Source organism: Etheostoma spectabile, unplaced genomic scaffold, assembly GCF_008692095.1.
Source record: "Etheostoma spectabile isolate EspeVRDwgs_2016 unplaced genomic scaffold, UIUC_Espe_1.0 scaffold00018855, whole genome shotgun sequence".
NCBI lineage: Eukaryota > Metazoa > Chordata > Actinopteri > Perciformes > Percidae > Etheostoma > Etheostoma spectabile.
This window is the reverse complement of record NW_022604520.1, coordinates 22,578-43,794: the sequence shown is the minus strand read 5'-3', so window position 1 is coordinate 43,794 and position 21,217 is coordinate 22,578. Positions and strand designations below refer to the sequence as shown.

Here is a 21,217-nt window from a genome sequence, read left to right as displayed (position 1 = left end):
ATTTGAGTAATGGTGATATAACAGATGTATTTCGTTTCTTCTCATTGGTCCTTTATTATTATGGGTGAATTTGTTAAAATGTATAAAATGGTAAGTTGAAAGTGTTGTTGTTGTTTTTACGTGGGCGCCGCCATTTTGGAATTCCACAATCTACTACGTCACTGCCATGGTAAGCTACTCCATGGCTAACGAGCACTAGCAGCGCAGCCATAGCAACAGCATACAAAGAGTCTGAGGCTAGCAGACATGGCTGAGGAAACAGGAACCAAGAGGTTTAGGGGGGTCATACTTTAATGCCCCTGGCTGCAGTAGTGAATTGTATATTTTTGACAAAACCAATAAACGTTACAGCACCCCCTAATGGCCTATCTTTACCAAAATTGGTACAGAGCCTCTGAGCGGCATGACAAAAAAATCGTCACAGGTTTCGTGTTTAGCGCTTTCCTGCTACTGCGGTCCGCATCCTCGGGCTTGGACCCCTTAGCCGAGGATTTGTGGATCTCAGGAGCAAGGCTATGCGGTTCACACAGAACCGATGTGGAACCCCATTGTTTTTCAAGGATTTTCCTTTTTCTTTTCCATTATTCGTCTACATAACTTACATTTAGGTGAATTACGGGAAATTAACAGACTGATGATGTACAATGGGTAGCAGACCTGACTTACCAAATAATACACATTTGGACCACTAAGTGGTGCTACAGTGAGGTCAAACGTATTTTTACCTATAACTCCCACATTTGACATTAAAAATTAAAATTCTTTACATCAAAGTTCACTGAATTAAGCTGAGTCTCCGGATATAGGCCACGCCCATTTATGCTCAAAGGGCTTTTCGCAATATAAGCGTGAAACCAACTTTTTGAACTCGTCCTAGGCCGTGCGACAGATCTGTACGAAACCTGGTTTATAGCATCTACAGATGGCCCCAACAAAAGCACCTGGAGCTCACCGCCGGTGTTTCAGTTAAAACTGTTAAAAGTGTTAGGATAACTAAAATGTATTCTGCAATATCAATATGAATTCTGATATTTTTAAACGTATGTAAAATTACATAATAGATACATAACAAATTAAAAAAAATGTCTTAGAACAAAAGATTTATATCAACTGACATTCAAATTGGAGTGGTCAAGCGCCCTGAGCGGTTGGGAGGGTCCAGTGCCTTGTTCAAGAGCACCTGGCAGTGCCCAGGAGGTGAAGTGCCAGCAAGTCACACTCCGTTCTTTGGTGCGCATGGGGACTTATACCGGTAACCTTCTGGTTCCTAGCCCAACTCCATACAGACTGAGCTATTGCCCCCCCCAAACATTTGACCCTGACGTGATTTGAACACGCAACCTTCTGATCTGGAGTCAGACGTGCTACCGTTGCATTGCTGTGTTGATGTGAATATGCATTAATCAAAAAAAAGCTGATGTGTATATGCAATAATCTAAAAGAAAGTAGATGTGCATCTTTATTGACCCGAGACCTCGTGGCGCAACGGTAGCGCGTCTGACTCCAGATCAGAAGGTTGCGTGTTCAAATCACGTCGAGGTCAAATGTTTAGGGGTTTGCAGTCACTCAGTCTGTTGGGATTTGGTTTGGGAACTGGATGGTTTAAGTCCCCATGTGGACCAAAGTGTCAATTGGAGGCTGGAGAAATGACACTTCACCTCCTAGGCCCTGCCAGGTGCTCCTAAGCAAGGCATTGTACCCCCCCAACTGCTCAGGGTGCTGAACCTGTCAGTTGAAATAGCCTTTTGTTGTCAGAAAACTGTTTAATTTGTTATGAATCTATTTAGTAATTTTACATATGTTTAAAAATATCAGAATTCATATTGATATTGCAGTATTCATAATCAATATTGCAATATCACATTTTGTCAATATCGTGCAGCCCTAGTGTGTGTCTGTGTGTGTGTGTATGTGTGTCTGTGTGTGTTGGGAGTGGGGCTGCTAAATGTCAAGGGCTGGGAGGCGATGATTTAGAACAACGTGATAGTACAGTGTGTGTGTGTGTGTGTGTGTGTGTGTGTGTGTAAGTGAAAGAGAGAGACAAATATAAAAAGCTTCAAGTAGACTCTAAAAATATAATCATATTGTTTCTTCCACTTATTAAAATATCTGACTTTATTGCCACTCTGTTTCTATCTACTTCTCTACTAGAGTGCGGATCGGGCCGGATTTTTCTGTCCGAGCCCGACCCGCGTCCGACAGGCATTAAGATATTTATGTCCGAGCCCGACCCAGTTAAAATCGCATTTGTTTCTCATACTAATGACACATGTACGTTGTTTGTGTGGAAAGCCGCTTTTATTAAGCAATTGTAGGAAGGCATTTGGAAATGTCAACAGATGAGCGCATCAATGCACACGGGGCAACAAGCGCCATTACCTACATAATAAGCTGTTTTAAATTCAAATGTTCAATGCCTTATCGCACTGATGTGACCGAGCCCGACCCGAACCCGAGCATCCTTTCTAAACATCTGTTTGAACCCGGCCCGACCCGTCGGGTACCGTCGGGCCCCGTCGGGCTCAGGTCGGGTATCCATCCTCTATTCTCTACCATATTTATAGTGTGTGATTTGTAAAATACCAATCATACATCATCACCAATCATACAGCCTACATCGCATAAAAAAACTACCTCTGTCCCTGACACACACACACACACACACACACACACACACACACACACCACACACACACACACACACACCCACACACACACACACACACTAGGGCTGCACGATATTGACAAAATGCGATATTGCAACATTGATTATGAATACTGCAATATCGATATGTTTTCTGATATTTTTAAACATATGTAAAATTACAAAAAAGATTCATAACAAATTTAACACGTTTTCTTACAACAAAAGGTTTATTTCTACTGACAGTCTGCCGTTGCGCCACAAGGTCTACTTACTAATGCATATACACATCAACTTTTTTTTGATTAATGCATATACACATCAACTTTCTTTTTGATTAATGCATATACACATCAACTTTCTTTTTGATTAATGCATATACACATCAACTTTCTTTTAGATTAATGCATATACACATCAACTTTCTTTCACATTAATTCATATACACATCATTCGTTCTTTTACATTACTGCATATACACATCAACTTTCTTTTTGATTAATGCATATACACATCAACTTTCTTTTAGATTAATGCATATACACATCAACTTTCTTTCACATTAATGCATATACACATCAACTTTATTTTGGATTAATGCAAATACACATCAACTTTCTTTTAAGCTGCAGTTCTGGAATGTTAAGTTGCAGTTCTAGAACAATAGGTTGAAGTTTTAGAATTTAAACATGCATTGTCACCAGACTTTAGTTTGATCTGAGGAACAGGAGGTCAGCACAGACCATGATTGTAGAATGCAGGCACATTTTAGTCTGGACAGTCTGGTAAATTTCAGGGATTTTTACACTGGGATGGAACTGCTAATCTTGCGATTGACAGATGATCTGCCCCAATACAGCCACTTTATGTGGATGTTAAGTTGCAGTTCTAGAACAATAAGATGTAGTTTTTGAATTTTAAGAGTTATGGTCCTAAAATGTTACTTACAGTTCTACAATGCTATGTTGTAGTTCTAGAATGTTAGGTTTGAGTTTTAGAATGTTAATATTCACTTCTAGAATGTTAAGCTGCAGTTCTGGAATGTTAAGTTGCAGTTGTAGAACAATAATATGTAGTTTTTGAATTTTGAGAGTCATGGTCCTAAAATGTTACTTACAGTTCAACAATGTTATGTTGTAGTTCTAGAATGTTAAGCTGCCATTATAAAATGTAAAGTTGCAATTCAAGAACAATAGGTTGAAGTTTTAGAATATTTGTAAGTTGCGGTCCAAAATGTTACTTACTTTTCTAAAAGGTTACATCTTAGTTCTAGAATGGTAAGTTGCAGTTCTAGAATGTTAGGTTTGAGTTCTAGAATGTTAAAATTCAGTTCTAGAATGTTAGGTTTAACTTCAAGAATGTTAAGCTGCAGTTCTGGAATGTTAAGCTGCAGTTCTGGAATGTTAAGTTGCAGTTCTAGAACAGTAGGTTGTAGTTTTAGAACAATAGGTTGAAGTTTTAGAATTTAAACATGCATTGTCACCAGACTTTAGTTTGATCTGAGGAACAGGAAGTCAGCACAGACCATAATCGTAGAACGCAGGCACATTTTATTCTGGTAAATAACAGGGATTTTCACACTGGGATGAAACTGCTAATCTTGCGATTGACAGACGAATAAAGCCACCTGATACTGTGAGACTCAGGGATTCCGACTCTCTAAAACACCACCGCCCAACGTGGGGCTCAAACCCACGACCCTGAGATTAAGGGTCTCATGCTCTACCAACTGAGCTAGCCAGGCACTTCTCAAGTTTTTAGTCGCGGTCCAAAAATTTCACTTAAAACTTCTGAAATGTTACAGTTCTAGAATGTTACTTGGCAGTTCTATGGTTATTTCTGACATCAACAATCTCAGGCAGGTGTATTAAAATCAATAGAGAAAAAGGGGAAATCATACTCTTAATAAGTAGACTTAAAGAGTATTTGCATAACAAAGGCACAAGCATGGACGTTGTGATGCGATGGTGTCGTCTATTGTTGTTTCTGAGATCAACAATACCTTCTAAAGTTGGATAGTTATTGCGTACCCGGTAATATTAGAGAAGAGCTCTCGTTGGCAGTGTAGGCGGACAATTTAGAAAATGTAGCTACTTTACACTTTTAACTCTTAAATCTCCTCTGAATCACCATGTGCACACTTTCAAGCCTCGTTGGCATGCCGACCACGTTCTACAGTAGGTAATCCACTGGCTACCTAAGGGTTTCTTTCTAGGAGCGGTTCAAAATTACATTGCACTATTTTGTCTAATTGCTTAGGGCATAATATTTCCAGAGACTTAATTTCTTTTAGGTGGTTAAAAGTTATGGTCAAATGAAGCTGCATAAAGCTTTCTGAACAATGTTCTTCATTTTCTGAACACATTCACTCAGTAGTGTTTTATTATTGGTTGTGCATCTGTGATTGCCCTAGAGGTCTCTCAGTCCAGCACCTCTCCCGCTCTTTTTTGTTAGTTCTACACTGTCCAGCATAAATCACTGACACCATACCTCACACTCATCCATGCATACACACTCACCACCGACTAAACTGACTACCACCATCATTGAATTATCATTTCTTTTGTTGTGGTCATATTCTCGCATTTCCTTTAACCTTTGCACACGGTCTTTTGTCCTGGCCTTTTCCTGGGGTCATTACAAAGCATCTAGGGTCGATCTTAGCCTTTGTGTGAGTACATAGGTCTCCAGAAACAGTGTTTTTATTGAAATTAAAGACATAATTGTTAGTTTTTCCGAAATTTTCCCAACCATTGTATTCACTTTCATAGCCTCGTTGGCGCAGTAGACAGCGCGTCAGTCTCATAATCTAAAGGTCTGAGTTCAACCCTCACACGGGGCAGGTGTTTTAAAATCAATGGGGGGAATACAGTGAAATTATCCTCTCAATAAGTAGGCTAGACTTCTAAGAGATTTGCAAACAAAAAAAACACAACTCATGCTGAAAATACAGTGACTTGCAGGTGGTCAAGCACATGAATGGAAGTTGTGATTCTATTGTTATTTCTGAGATCAACAATCTCAGGCATGTGTTTTATAATCAATAGGGAAACAGGGGAACGCATTGTCTTAATAAGTAGACTTCCAGAGAATTTGCATAACAAAGACACAAGCATGGACACAAGCATGGACATTGTGATAAGATGGTGATATACGTTTAAACACACCACAAGCTATATTGAGGGTTACAATTTTTATCATTTAAAATACGGGTCACTTCCTGTCACCCCGGAAGTCTTACCGTCTTATAAACCTGGTGTGCAATGTAGAATGGCTAGGTTAACTGATGATTTCAAACATTGTGAAAATTATCAAATCATATGAACACGTTAGTATAAGAGCATATAACATAAACCTTTCTCAGGATGGTATAGGTAGCGTATCGCTACCGGGATGGCCGACATGCATCCAGTCACAGTTATCGACTATGAATGGCAATGAATGAGTATTTCACGTTGAACACTTACAAGTGAGTTGTCCTTGTGCGTACAGATGACTTTAGTTACTTCAAAATATGAACTAAGAGTTCCACAGAAGCAACAACTGTGCATCCTCACACTGAATGCTTTCCAGCGGTTCAACATTTGCAAACGGCAGTGGTGGGATTTGAACCCACGCCTCGAGAGAGACTGGAGCCTAAATCCAGCGCCTTAGACCACTCGGCCACACTACCTGCCTTCACAAGTTCTCCACATCGTGACAAACACAGGGACGTAACTAACGGTATGCTTGTTAATGTTATTGGAACAAAACTTTTGCAAGTCAAAAGGCAATACTTTATTGAAAAATGCCAGTACTTTATTAAAAAATGTTATCACTCTTTGTCATTTTTCTCTGGCATTATTGATTATTAGAATATTGTAACAGCATTAAGATAGACAGATATTTATTGATCCCAAAAAAATGGGAAATTACGGTGTCACAGTAGCACACGTACATTAGTCACACAACACAGAATATAAATATAAATGAGATACTAGGAAAAAATATACATAGTATACAGTATACATGAAATAATAATAATAATAATAATAGTAATAGGAATAAAATATAAGAATAAAATATTAAAACAAATATTCAAATATATACAGGATGGGAAAACACAATGTGCAAGCCTTCCTGATCAGTTTGTTCAGTCTGTTTGTGTCGCTGGCTCCACAAAGTCCTCCACCAGTGCCCTGTACCCCCCCTCCTGTCCATCCCTTATACACCCAACAACTGCAGAGTCATCAGATAACCTCTGTAGGTGACATGACTCTGAGTTGTGCTGGAAGTCTGTGGTGTATAAGGTGAACAGAAAGGAGACAGCACAGTCCCCTGTGGGGCCCCGTACCACTCACCACCACATCAGACAGAATGTATTATGTCAAATCTTTTTATGACCAATAAGAATGATAAAGGTCTCATTTGTACGGGCCTAATCAATCAGTGGACATCATGGGCATTGGAAAAAAAACATTTTTCCCAGTGAAAAGGTCATCATTGACATCACTCATGTGGGAGTCAGAGGTGGGAAACTGGGGCTAGGTTTTGCTAGAACAGTTTCCCAGTTGGTGACATGTTGATAACTGACGTACGTTCATGTGTTGAATGGTTAGAAACGTTTCAGAAATATACAAAATTCCCACAGTGCCATTGCCAGTAAACGGTAAACCAAGACAAGTCAAGTAGGTCTATGTTTTGAGCTCTTGTACACACTGTAGTGAGGACCGTAATGCCTAATTAAAGAGCTTTGGGTGTCCTTTGTCATTGTGGCCTCCATGTTTTCACACACCTGATGCTCTAGGCTACGCCCAACAGTTAGTGGCAGTAATGCAACAAGTTGTTATGCCAAACGCCAATATGACAGAAAAGAGGAACACACATCTGTTCACTCCCTATTAAGCCCCATTCCACCAATCCGGAAGTTTCCCCAGACTGGGAGTTCTCCTTATTAGACATTTGCTGGCATTCTGAAAAACAATGTACTGATGGGGTCGGTCCCTGATATTCCCAGGTGGTGTGAACGCACCAAAAGGAAACCCACAGAGTCCTGGGGTGTGGTCTAATCAGCCAGATTAAGTGGAAACACCTGTGTGGGTGTTCATCAACAGATAGGAAACAGGTGTGTGTATGTTTCTCTAGACGGTATATTAACTCGGCTTTGAACTAGTCCACTCAGAACCGATACCAGAACTCCTAATAGCCACTGCAGAACAACCTGTTGTGATCATGCTGTTTGTCTGGTTTTGCGTTTTTGTTTCTGCTTTCACCGGCCGCTTTGTAACTGGACAATCTCCTCCTCCTCTGCCTCCCGGTAGCCCACAAGAAGTCCCGGTGAACCGCACTGATGTTTTAGAAGCGGCACAGTTTGCTGTGGTTGAATTCAACAAAGCCAACACAGAAGACCTGTTTAATTACGCAATTCTGGACATAACATCGGCTCAAGTTCAGGTAACGTAAAAGTACTTTTCTTCTACGGAAGAGGATTAGGGCCAATGTCAAATTTGTTAATCTCTGAACTCATGACTTTCTTCTTTTTGACATTAGCCTTAATCCTTTCATATTCAATGACTTGCGTTGTTTTATTATTGGTGCTCACATGTCTGAGTCCTGTTTCCTGTCACTTTAGACCGTCGGAGGATTTAACTACTTCCTGGAAATGCTCCTGGGACGTACAACGTGCAAGACCGGCAACACTGCTGCTGTCAAAGGCAATGCTGCTGCTAGCGACTGTGATTCCAACTCTGAACCCAAGGCAAGTGTGAGACTTCAGGTTGTGTTTGAAACTCAGGGGAAGAACACCTTAAAGCCCAACACTGGTCTGCCCCAGTGCATCAATGTCAAATGTTAAAAAAGATTCACTAATTGTTTGCTTTTTATATTTCAGGAACTTAAGTGCACCTTCTCTGTTTATGTAATCCCTTGGGAAGATTCACGAGTCCTTTTTCAAAAGGAATGTAAAGTCAACCACTGATTCTGACTGACTTTGTGAATAAACTTATTGAACTGGGTTTCTGTGCCAATATTTATTAAAATGGGCCACTATAAACCAGGCATGTCATTAGCTCACAGATATGCCATTTCTGACTTGAGTCACACATTATTCCAGTGAGTGACTAGGGAAGCTTGTCTGTGCTGTAAAGCTCAGCTTGTGTCACACACGGCTGCTAAATGGCGACAAGACTACACATCCACGCTGCAACCACAGTTCTAGAGACTCTGCATTGAGGCAAGCATCTTAAAGATTCAGCTACCCAGACAGGAAATACACATTTGTGTAGATTTTGCTATTGGAAGGTTCAATTTCAACTCTGTGAGATTAAAACACATGTATAAATATTTAGTTAGCTAGTGTACAATGTACCACTGGTGGTTTGAAATTGGAACGCACCATAAAAGGACGTTATTACTTGCATAATCCGTCATAAACACGCTCAAGTCATACATCGTTAGAAAGCTTAAAGTCTCATGATTCCATCGAGCCCACACACAAGCAATAAGGTGACTCACAACGGTTATAATCATGTTCTGAAGTAAAGCAAGACAGACATATTTAAGTATAAAATGAATCTGCATCCATACCTGTCTGCTCGTGTCTTTAATCACAGCGGTGAAAGATCGCCGAAAACATTTTCCTCCTTCGTAAACATGTCAAACTATTAGAATATCCAAGCCTTGTAATCCATAATTATCTGGTCCCCTCACAATCTTGTAGTTTCTGGCCAAGTTTCGACGTTCAAAAATCTAGATAGTGCATCATTTCTCGGTTTTGATCGCGTGTAACTTTTTCCCTGTGCGCGCTAGAAATCATGCCGACACATCATTGTAATCCGTAGTGCCAGCACGTTCGAATGAAGCTGGTTGCCAACCAATAGCATGATTCTATCAAGAGATACACTCAAACTAAGCCAATCATATCGTACAGCCCCCATTGGGCCCACGTGGGAAAGAATGACAGTAGAAGCCACCAATTAGAACATAAGGGCATAAAACTGGCATCCCTGTATAGCCAGTAAAGAGACGAGTTGAATGGTACCAGACATGGCCAACAAAAACCTATCCCTGAGTTCACTCCAACTGTCTGAAAGCCAAAAATATGGCCTTCTTATAGCATTTCAACATTTCATCAAATTATGATTACTTATTCCTATAAATCTATGTATCTACTTATTTTAGGCATGTGTGTGAGTGATGTGGATGTGTTTTTGTATTTCAGAAGTTATGTATTTAGCACTTTTTGGGCTTTTTTAGAAATAAGAAATTAGACAAACGCACAGACATATCTGTAGAAAAACATTCATATAAAATCCATTTTATAAGCAATTTTCTTCTGGATTTTTTCTGTTCTAAGTTGAGACATGTGGCTAGGGTACTATTTTAGTATATAGCAGTTGTAATATGCTTACAGTAGTGATTTTTATTAATTTTTTAGATGATTTACTTGGACGGAAATAGAAATTCTGTGTTCTAACCTCTGTAGCTCTGTGTCAGTAAGGCCTAGTGTCACAATGCCACTAGAAACAACAAGCTGAGAGTGTTAGCTTCACAATGAACTCAGGGTCATCCCAGAGGGCCAAAGCATGTGGAAACTGCAGCATGTTTTAGGGGGTAAAAATTTAGGCGAGAAAATCATATATTTTCCAGTGTGCTTTTATTAATGCCCCACCTGGTGGGCATGGCGTGAGTCCAAAGCATAACTGAATTGGAAACTAGAGGTGCATGCTGGAGTCTGGCTGTCGCTAACATGTCAACGGTGGCTCTTGTTAAAATTGCTGTAACGCTCTACTTGTGTCAGACATGGGGACGCAACCAGTCTGCAGAAGGACTCTTCATTGAGGCCCAACTTGTCCAGACAACAAAACTGTTCAATTGTCTTTCCATTTTTATTTGTGTTCTTGACCCACCTTCAGACCCTTTTTTCGGTTCCAGGTGCCAAACTTGGTAATGTAAAAACCATTCCCCAGTCTAAAAATGTTTTCTCCCCAACTACCTATTCCCCTAGAAATTAAGTGCGACCCTCTTGGGGGTCCAGACCCCCAGGTTAAGAACCCCTGAGCTAGTGTACTCAAACACATTTCATTGTGGGAAGGCTATTCTGTTTAGTTTTCATTACATATGTTTTTTTGGCTCTTTCAGTTATTTAAACCATTCAAATCTTCAGCTCTTTCAGAAAAACATGTAGGTTTAAAGTCCTAGTTGTGCTGTCCACCAGATTACCACAGGAGGTAATATCTTCTGCAGCTCTTTTAAAGACTCTACCATAATACCTGCTGGAGATGCCAGGTCCTCATACATGGAAAGCATGAGCTCTACCACTGAGCTACATCCCCTAAAGATATTCAGATTTTTTTTGACTTTTTTCTGAGATACTTAGACTTATCTTTATAAATCCTTTTGGGATGAAATATCACTGCATAAAAGAATAAACGTGGGTAAAACATGTAATGTTAATGTTGTATATGGCTTCAAAACCTGTAAATGCAACTGTGGTGGCTGGAAGTCAAACCTGGGCAAAATGATTGCACTGCTATGGTATAAATCAGTCGAAAAGTAACACACCTGCTGTCTTTCTGCTGGACAGTACAATGTTCACTGCAAATTTTGTAACTCACACTGAAAATAAATGATAAGAAATACATTAATGGAGACGGGTGGCTTCCAGTACCTATGAGATAACACAATATTGTTAATGAAGGCACATCTGCGTTTTTTTAATGCTGTGATGAGTCATTGGTTTGCTACCACCCTTAAAGAATGCCTTTCGTTGTCTCAATCACAGAAATACAACTTCCAGTCATGTGCTTGTCCCAGTATTCAACCACCTGAAAGTCACTGTATTTTCAGCATCAGTTATGCTTTTTTTTGTTTTTGAAGTATTTGCCCCGTGTGAGGGTTGAACTCACGACCTTCAGATTATGAGACTTACGCGCTGCCTACTGCGCCAAAGCTGGGAACAATAGTCTGTATGGGGGGGTGGGGGGGGAAGAAGAGGAAAAAAAGGGGAAAAAAGAAGAAATTAGAGAAAAGATGAGAAAGATGCTAAATTACACACATAGTGTAAGAGTTTTATAGTTTCTATTAAGTCAGATTTTAATTTATTTGCTGAAATTGGAATGTTTCTGGGAAATAAGGGAAGTTTAACGTAGATTCAAAGGTCACAGGTTCGATCCCCACCTAGCACCAGATCTTAGGTTCAATCCCCACCTAGTGCCAGAAGATCCAATTAAACTGTCCACAACTATATTGTTCTACTAAACAAAGTTTTGGAGGAATAAGATATTAGTAAGGTTGGGAAACAATTTAAACAAATAATTTATAACGTTTAGATTGACTTTTTAACAATATATCTGATTTTAGTACTGCATACATTTAGTAATCGTGCTATGTTTGGTCAATATTAAAAGTTAGTCTTTATAATAAGTATTGTTTAGTAATAAATAATTTTCTTTTTCTTTAAACAATGTATGACAGGTAAAACCAAGCATTTTTAGTTCTCTTTTCTCTAAAAGCTAGTAGATCAAAGTCATTTGCAGGGAAGTAGGGTGTATAAAGGCAAGTCATATGCTCAGCAGTGTGTACACTATAATTTGGAATAATATTGAAAGGAAGCCAATTAATATAATACATGCCAACTTTATGACATTATTGATCTCAACAAAACAATATGTCTTTAGGTAACGAATAATATTGTTTAGCACAAGAAATTACTGACTATACAAAGGTTTTTACACAAGGTAGGAAAATAAGAGAATCAACAAACTAATTCTGTACAAAGAGTAAAACACACATAACATATAAATCACAATACATCATAGTATTGTATGCATAGTAAAATCTAACTATTTACATTTTCTATTTACATTATACAGTACATTTACATTTTAGACTTTTTAATCTGATCTAACCACAACTCTTTTGACAGTGTTTCTGTATTTGGGCAGTAGATAGTGCCTTGATATTGGCTGTGCCCAGTTTCTGCGGTCCTGAATTGTCCACACTTCCTGCAAGTGTTGTACTCCACCTTCCTCTTATTAAACCTTGCCTTAGAGGCAGGGCGACCACTGGCAGGTGGAGGTGCGGATGGAGCAAGAGGGGCAACCGGTATATGGGGGGCACGGTATGCTAGTGTTGGAACAGCAAACAAAGTTCCTGTGGCTTGAGGATAGACAGAGGTTGCTTGAGGGAAGAACGACAGAGGACCAGAAGCAGGAGGCTGTGGAAAAATCTGATTCTGGGCTGATGGCTTTGGCATGATAGCCTGTGGGGCAGCGGTGACGGGGGCTACTCCCCGCCACCACTTTGTCTTTGCCAACCCCACAGTGCTTGGGGGCAGGTTGTAAACATGTTCAGTGCAGTGTGTTTGAGGAGCAGCAGCAGCGTGGATGTTGGCAGGTGGAAGGGCCTCCGAGGCCACAGCGATTCGGGCAGGTAGATTTATTCCCTGCAGCATCAGTGTAACATCCTGGCGCTTCACCCGTTTATTATGCCACTGCATGAGGGTTGTTTGATTGATCTCAACCAGCTGCAGTGTAGTGCTCTGCATGATGGCTCCATTACCCAGAATAAGCTGCCGGATTTTGCGGTAATCCTGCAGGACACAAGTCCATCTTGTAGTATAGTCCTGTACTTTACCCTTTACTTTCCTTTTTGGATTCTAGTGTAAATCACAGAGTCTGATACAAATGGCTTCCACCAAGCGGCAGCAGTCTGGCCACTGGGCAGGGGAGGCAATGGATCCCAGCACACACCGCTTCAGGCTCTCCACACCAGGAGTAAACTCTGCCCGTAGTTTTGGAGACCTGAACTTTCCTACTAGGAGCCTGTCTTGGTGTCTGGCAGCAAACACCACCCGTTGCTGGTCATATGGCAGCAGGCTCTGCCAGAGGTCAATGATGGTGCTGGCCTGTTGGTTGCTCAAGGTCAAACCAGTATGGTTCTTCCGACCCACCAGATACTCTGCTGGGCTGTCCACAAGATCCATTCCCGGCATGTTGTGTTCATCCACAGCCTGAAAAACAACATCAGACCAACAATTACAAGTTATCACTAATATTACACACACAATACTATGGAATAATTACACATTTAGGTATTCTTTTCTTAGCTATGCTTTAATCCCTCTTACTAGTTGTTCTTCAGGCATGGAGACGGCAGCAGGCTGGGTAGCTGGGGTGGACACAGAGACAGCAGCAGGCTGGGTAGCTGGGGTGGACACAGAGGCAGCAGCAGGCTGGGTAGCTGGGGTGGACACAGAGACAGCAGCAGGCTGGGTAGCTGGGGTAGACACAGAGACAGCAGCAGGCTGGGTGGACACAGAGACGGCAGCAGGCTGGGTAGCTGGGGTGGACACAGAGACAGCAGCAGGCTGGGTAGCTGGGGTAGACACAGAGACAGCAGCAGGCTGGGTGGACACAGAGACGGCAGCAGGCTGGGTAGCTGGGGTGGACACAGAGACAGCAACAGGCTGGGTGGACACAGAGACGGCAGCAGGCTGGGTAGCTGGGGTGGACACAGAGACAGCAGCAGGCTGGGTAGCTGGGGTGGACACAGAGACAGCAGCAGGCTGGGTAGCTGGGGTGGACACAGAGACAGCAGCAGGCTGGCTGGATGAATCAACACACTGGCCTGGAACAGATGCTGATGTTATCAGGTTCACAACTGTTGGGTCTAGATCCTGGTCCTCAAAGCCTTCATCTTCCTGCTCCTCCCCAATGTTGATATCTTCCAACAGCTCATCTGTCTTCTCAGAGTCTGGGTTCATGTCCTGAATGGGCTGCCCTGTCTGATTATACAAGTAGTCAACACCAATGAGCTCTCCTGGGAGGTGGACAACATAATAAAGAGAGATCTTATTAGCATGAATGAGCACAAATACATAAATAAACAATAATATGTAAATGCAGAGTTAATGAATGTTGAATAACATGCCTGCTGCTTAACATACCGGTGTATTTGGGCGGAGGCTGGAAAAACAGAACATACTTCCGACCAAGCACCTTCAGACTATTGGTGTTGACCGACTGGACAAGGTCTCCAGAGTAGCTGAGGAGATGCGAGGGTTTGGTGGCAAGAGACCTGGTCCTGGTTCCATCTGTTCAGGCCTTCTAGCAGAAACAGCTGAACGTTTAGGCTGTTGGCCTTTTTTCCTGAAATTAAATTTGAATTCCCTCATTACTGAGAAGAATAGTCAACACTATATTATAATATAATGTATATATATATTATTTTTCATTAAATAGTAGTGCTGGGTACCATTTCAAGGGATAATTTGGGTTGCACTCGACCAGCAGAGGGTGCAGCAGCAGTTGGAGCAGCAGGTGTGGCTGTCTGCACATTAGTTTTCTAATACTATCAAAGAAATCAACAGCCACAAATATAAGTCAATTTTAACAACATACATTATGGTTGAATCTTTAGTATTTATCTATCATTTAAGAATCCCAATTAACTTTACCTTCTTAGTGTGAAATCCACTCGTGCAGACCTGTGCTCCACCAAAAAGAGACATCTGCCCCAGCTGCTGGAGTGGACACTTCTCTATCTGTAATTAACCCAAATTAAAATGCACCAGAATGTTACATGACATTAATTAATTGTTGATTGTTGTAAATAAAACCTTAAGATAGAGCTCATGCCATTTCTTTTGCCTAGGGGCTGGTCTATTCCCAGCATCAGTAGGCCAGACCCCTGTAGCGGCAAACGTCCTCAGCCGGGACAACCATTCATCGTCCCCCACGGCACGATGCTTCTTAGCCTTAGATGCCATCTGAGATTAAAACTCAATAGGACAAAAGGACAATAATGTCAATAGCTTAAGAATACAAACTGACCATGTGACAGATGTGTAATCTGTCATGTCCTGCCTTCTGAAGCTCTAGCCAGGCGCCATTCCTCGCCTAAAACAATATGAGTCATTCCAGTAAGTGAAAAGGAAACTCACATCTACAAAGATAAATTTGATAGATGTGACTCCCTGATGGTCTACTGGCCAGGATTCGGCGCTCTCACCGCCACGGCCTGGGTTTGATTCCCGGTCAGGGAATGGTCTGGACTTGACACACTGAAAAACAAAATCTGTAAATTAACAAATATTTTCCTGTTAACTTCACAGATTTCTTCTGTATTTTTTAAACACAGATAAACATCAATAAATTACAATTGTGAATTTAAGGGACAACTAGCACGTGTGAAACCACCTGTGGGAGAGGAACATGGATGTGTAGAGATGGGCTTTCAAACAATGCACCTTTTGACATTTTGACATGGCACAGTAGGAAAAGCAAAGGTATAAATAAAAATGAATTATGGCTCAACTCAATTTACATCATTACAGTAGACATAAGGCCTTACTAAGTCAAGAAACTAGGTGTTGATAGTGAAGGGCAAATGAAGCTTTGGTGAAGCACTGAACCACTTAGAGGAATTGGTTATAAAACGGGTTCATTACTAGAAGCTTCAGTAACAGCAACCTCGCCTGGTGAAGGGCCAAGGCTGCATCCAAATGATCCCGACAAGAAGAAGATAGTGGACAGGAGGCTTTAGACTAGTGACACTCACGTGTACTAACAATGGGATAGCATTCTTTTGTAAATAAAGATTGATGGATTGTATTATTGGGTAATAGGTATAGAGTGCTTGGGGAAACAGAGGATGCGCTGAGAAAATATGGCACAAGTTGGGTGTGCTTGTGTAACTATGGCCGGGGGGTATGTGGGACAGGGACCACTCATCCATTTTTATCAAGGAACATTATTTTTTCCACATTATTGGACTGGAAAACTCTGACTGTTGTTTGTGCATATGCACCAAACAAGAGTTTGGAATATTCTGCCTTTTTGGAGACCTTGAATAGAGTCTTGTATGGGGCTCCAGATCGCCATAGTTCTGCTGGGGGACTTCAACGCACACGTGGGCAATGATGGAGATACTTGGAGAGGCGTGATTGGGAGGAACGGCCATCCTGATCTGAACCAGAGCGGTTGTCTGTTGTTGGACTTCTGTGCTAGTCATGGATTGTCCTTAACAAACACCATGTTCAAACATAGGGTGCTCATAAGTATGTGGTACCAGTGCACCCTAGGCCGAAGATCAATGATTGATTTTATAATTGTTCTGATCTGAGGCTGTATGTTTTGGACACTCGGGTGAAGAGAGGGGTGGAGCTGTCAACTGAACACCATCTGGTGTTGAGTTGGGTCAGGGGATGGGGGAGGACTCTGGACAGACCTAGTAAGCCCAAACAGGTGGTACAGGTAAATTGGGAACGTCTGGAGGAGGCCCCTGTCCGACTTTCAACTCGCAGCTCTGGCGGAGCTTTTCGTGCATCCCTGTGGAGGCTGGGGGCATTGAACCTGAGTGGACAATGTTCTAAGTTTCCATTGCTGAGGCTGTGGGCGGCAAGCTGTGGTCTTAGGGTCTTAGGTGACTTAGACTTAGACTTAGACTTAGCTTTATTAATCCCTTTGGGATGACTCCCGCAAGGAAATTAAAGTTACCAGCATCCGATACAGCATATGAAGGAGAAAAAATAAGAAACACAAAGTAATACAATGATGCACTGGACAACACACAGAACATGTGGTTACATGAAGGGATTATTTGAGGTGACTGGGGTGGGGGGTGAAGAAACACAAAAAGAAGGTCCCCGAGGCAGTCAGTTTGAGGCCAGCTGCAGGTTGTTTTCCCGAACGATTTCCCAGGAAAACAGCAGGCAGGTGGGAGAGAGAAAGAAAGTCTCCACACAACAAAGTAGACAAGACTTTCTTTCTCTCTCCCACCTGCCTGCTGTTTTCCTGGGAAACCGTGCCTCAAGGGGCGGTAACCCATGAACACCCTGGTGGACACCGGTGGTCATTAAAGCCGTCCGACTAAAGAAGGAGTCTTTCCGGGATATGTTATCCCAGCGGACTCCGGAGGCAGTGGCAAGGTACTAACGGGCCCAAAGGACTGCAGCCTCTGCCGTGACAGGAGGTAAAGCAAGGGAGACGTTCAGAGAAGACATGGAGAAGGACTTTCGGTCAGCACCAAGGTGCTTCTGGAAACCCAATTGCCACCTCAGGAGAGAGAAGCAAGAAATCATCAAAGCTGTGTACAGTAAGGATGGGACGTTGTTGACCTCAACTGAGGAGGTAATAGGGCGGTGGAAGGAGCACTTTGAGGAACTCCTAAATCCAGCTGACATGTCCTCTGTGGTGGAGGCAGAGGTGGAGGATGATGGGGGATCATTGATGGGGGATGATGGGGGATCATGTCATTAATTACCCTGTAATTAATGACAATTGATTAATTACTTCTTTTTTTTTATTAATTAATTACCCTGTTTCAAGTAACATTGTCCACCATGGACAAGAAAAATATTTCAAGATTGGCAATAACTGTAGTTGATTAAATAGCTTAGCACACTTTGTCATGTTTACTCACATTAGTTTTCCACACATCTACTAATACCATTCTGATCATATTCCCTTCCTCAATGCTCCATAAAGAAACAAGGAACGATCATCAATGACAGAGAGCATATGAAGTGAATCATTACTCTCTGTCAGCTTCACGCTCAGAAAGGAATATCCCAACTCATCATCATGGTCAGCGAGACCAACCCATTCAGTAACACAATCCTCAATTCAGAAACTCTAGAAATGATCCCTAAAAGTACAGTCTTGGTTAGACTGGGGGGGGGGGGGGGGGAACTGCATCGCATTCACTGCAGAGTGATTGTCACTCAGGGTTCAGAGGGACAGAAGCTAATGGTTACGTGCTCCAAATGACTCTGAGGTGAGAAAATCTATTTAGATCTTTAAATACTGAAAGCAACCATTTCCACTCAACTCCACCTTCTTTTTGATCAAGTTTCAGTGGTCTTGACTATTGTAAGTAATGAATGGCTTCATGAATAGACAACCATCATCCCGATGTATGCCATTAACAGTCTATGAGTGGTCAATTAGAGTCCAATAACCTTCTTTGGGGCAACTCCTTTTTCCTCCAGATAGAGCTCATTCAGCAATAGAAAGTACCAGTTAGTGCTGCATATCTATTCCGAAACCCCCATTCTTTTATTTATTTGGACAACTGCTGAAATGTACTTGCTCTGCATGTGTTAATGTCTGATGATGAACTCACAACCAAGACAACCCCAAAGAGAAGCACTTATGAACCCAATAATCATCAGTGTCTCCATTTGAGATGATCTGAATGTGATTACAATGACATCCATCTTCATTTACACTCTGTAGCATTGTCATGTTCAACTGCCCCAACAAGAAGCACTTACTGAATTCAACAGTCAAGTCAATGCTAAAGTTAGGATAATAGGAATGACTTAGAAAAATTTCAGCATTGTTCTACCAGTAACCAGGGAGAAAATCCCTTTTAAACATTCTTTATGGTGCAAATCCTGGACTTCAGAGGTCAGCAAAACTACCCCAACAAGTAGCACTTACTGCATACACAACTCAAGTCAGTGCTTGTGTTTGGGTTGTTTTGCTGCCAGATGATTTCATTTTACTATTGTTGGGAAGAATTGTGATATAGCCTGTCTCTGCATTTGTTCAGAGATATGTCCAATGATGAACTCACTACCAAGACAACCCCAAAGAGAAACACTGATGAACACAATAATTATCAGTCTCAATTTGAGATGATCTAAAGGTGATTACAATGACATCCATCTTCATTTACAGTATGTAGCATTGTCATGTTCAACTGCCCCAACAAGTAGCACTTACTGAAATCAACAGTCAAGCTAAAGCTAAAGTTAGAGTAATAAGAAGGACTTACCAAAACAATCATTTATCCAGAGACACAACCTAGAATGAATATAACACATTTCTTACACTGCGCAACCTTCTTTGCTCATGATCTTCTCCATAGTTCCGATGTTTCTTCTGGCATCTTCTGTGTTGTGATATAGAAGCAGTGGAAGTGGTTCTTTACACAGATTTTCCAATTAAATACTGAATGCAGCCATTTCCACTCAACTCCACCTTCTTTTTGATCAAGTTTCTGTGGTCTTGACTATTGTAAGTAATGATTGGATGAAGCACTTATGAACACAATAATCATCAGTGTCTCCATTTGAGATGATCTGAATGTGATTACAATGACATCCATCTTCATTTACACTCTGTAGCATTGTCATGTTCAACTGCCCCAACAAGAAGCACTTACTGAATTCAACAGTCAAGTCAATGCTAAAGTTAGGATAATAGGAATGACTTAGAAAAATTTCAGCATTGTTCTACCAGTAACCAGGGAGAAAATCCCTTTTAAACATTCTTTATGGTGCAAATCCTGGACTTCAGAGGTCAGCAAAACTACCCCAACAAGTAGCACTTACTGCATACACAACTCAAGTCAGTGCTTGTGTTTGGGTTGTTTTGCTGCCAGATGATTTCATTTTACTATTGTTGGGAAGAATTGTGATATAGCCTGTCTCTGCATTTGTTCAGAGATATGTCCAATGATGAACTCACTACCAAGACAACCCCAAAGAGAAACACTGATGAACACAATAATTATCAGTCTCAATTTGAGATGGTCTAAAGGTGATTACAATGACATCCATCTTCATTTACAGTATGTAGCATTGTCATGTTCAACTGCCCCAACAAGTAGCACTTACTGAAATCAACAGTCAAGCTAAAGCTAAAGTTAGAGTAATAAGAAGGACTTACCAAAACAATCATTTATCCAGAGACACAACCTAGAATGAATATAACACATTTCTTACACTGCGCAACCTTCTTTGCTCATGATCTTCTCCATAGTTCCGATGTTTCTTCTGGCATCTTCTGTGTTGTGATATAGAAGCAGTGGAAGTGGTTCTTTACACAGATTTTCCAATTAAATACTGAATGCAGCCATTTCCACTCAACTCCACCTTCTTTTTGATCAAGTTTCTGTGGTCTTGACTATTGTAAGTAATGATTGGATGAAGCACTTATGAACACAATAATCATCAGTGTCTCCATTTGAGATGATCTGAATGTGATTACAATGACATCCATCTTTATTTACAGTCTGTAGCATTGTCATGTTCAACTGCCCCAACAAGTAGCACTTACTGAATTCAACAGTCAAGTCAATGCTAAAGTTAGGGTAATAGGAATGACTTACATAACATTTCAGCATTGTTCAACCAGTAACCAGGGAGAATATCCTTTTAAACATTTCAGCAAAGAAACCAACAAGACTCATCCTTCATATGACAATGCCAACGAAGAGCCAATAAGGATGGGTTTTACTCATGAGGGTGAGAAGGAACCACCCCTGAGGGAAAAGGAAGCAGCAGCATGGGGGAGGGTACAGATTGTGGAGGTGAGTGAGAGGGTGGGGGGGGGGGGGGCATGCCATGAACAGATTGAAATGTATGTGTGTGTGTGTGTGTGTGTGGGGGGGGGGGTGATTGGGGTTGGGCAGGACATTGCAGCAGAGGCAGGGCAATCAAAGCTGTTGTAGAACTGGTTGAGTGGGTTTGCCCCCCCCCCCCCTCCAGGTAGACCAGGACTAGGTGGACACCAACACCAAGCCCAGTATCAGACCCTGTGGATGTGAGGAAAGCATCTGAATATCTCTGCCTGCTTTGATTTG

At 41.5% G+C, this 21,217-nt stretch overlaps 1 protein-coding gene and 3 non-coding genes across 4 annotated transcripts; 2 read left to right on the top strand and 2 right to left on the bottom strand.

Annotated features, from left to right (window-relative positions):
* Window positions 1-1,471: 1,471 nt before the first annotated feature.
* trnaw-cca (transfer RNA tryptophan (anticodon CCA)) lies at window positions 1,472-1,543 on the top strand. The gene has a single exon. It is a non-coding gene; the product is annotated as a tRNA-Trp (tRNA).
* Window positions 1,544-6,235: 4,692 nt separating this feature from the next.
* On the bottom strand, window positions 6,236-6,317 carry trnal-uag (transfer RNA leucine (anticodon UAG)). The gene has a single exon. It is a non-coding gene; the product is annotated as a tRNA-Leu (tRNA).
* A 1,627-nt stretch (window positions 6,318-7,944) lies between these two features.
* Window positions 7,945-8,477, top strand: LOC116682804 (cystatin-C; the record flags this gene model as incomplete). Its single annotated transcript, XM_032509786.1, has 2 exons — window positions 7,945-8,077; window positions 8,256-8,477. Coding segments are annotated over 2 exons (355 nt in total), but the record flags the coding sequence as incomplete, so codon positions are not given.
* Window positions 8,478-18,071: 9,594 nt separating this feature from the next.
* On the bottom strand, window positions 18,072-18,287 carry LOC116682805 (small nucleolar RNA U3). Its single transcript, XR_004330485.1, has one exon. It is a non-coding gene; the product is annotated as a small nucleolar RNA U3 (small nucleolar RNA).
* Between the last annotated feature and the right edge of the window lie 2,930 nt (window positions 18,288-21,217).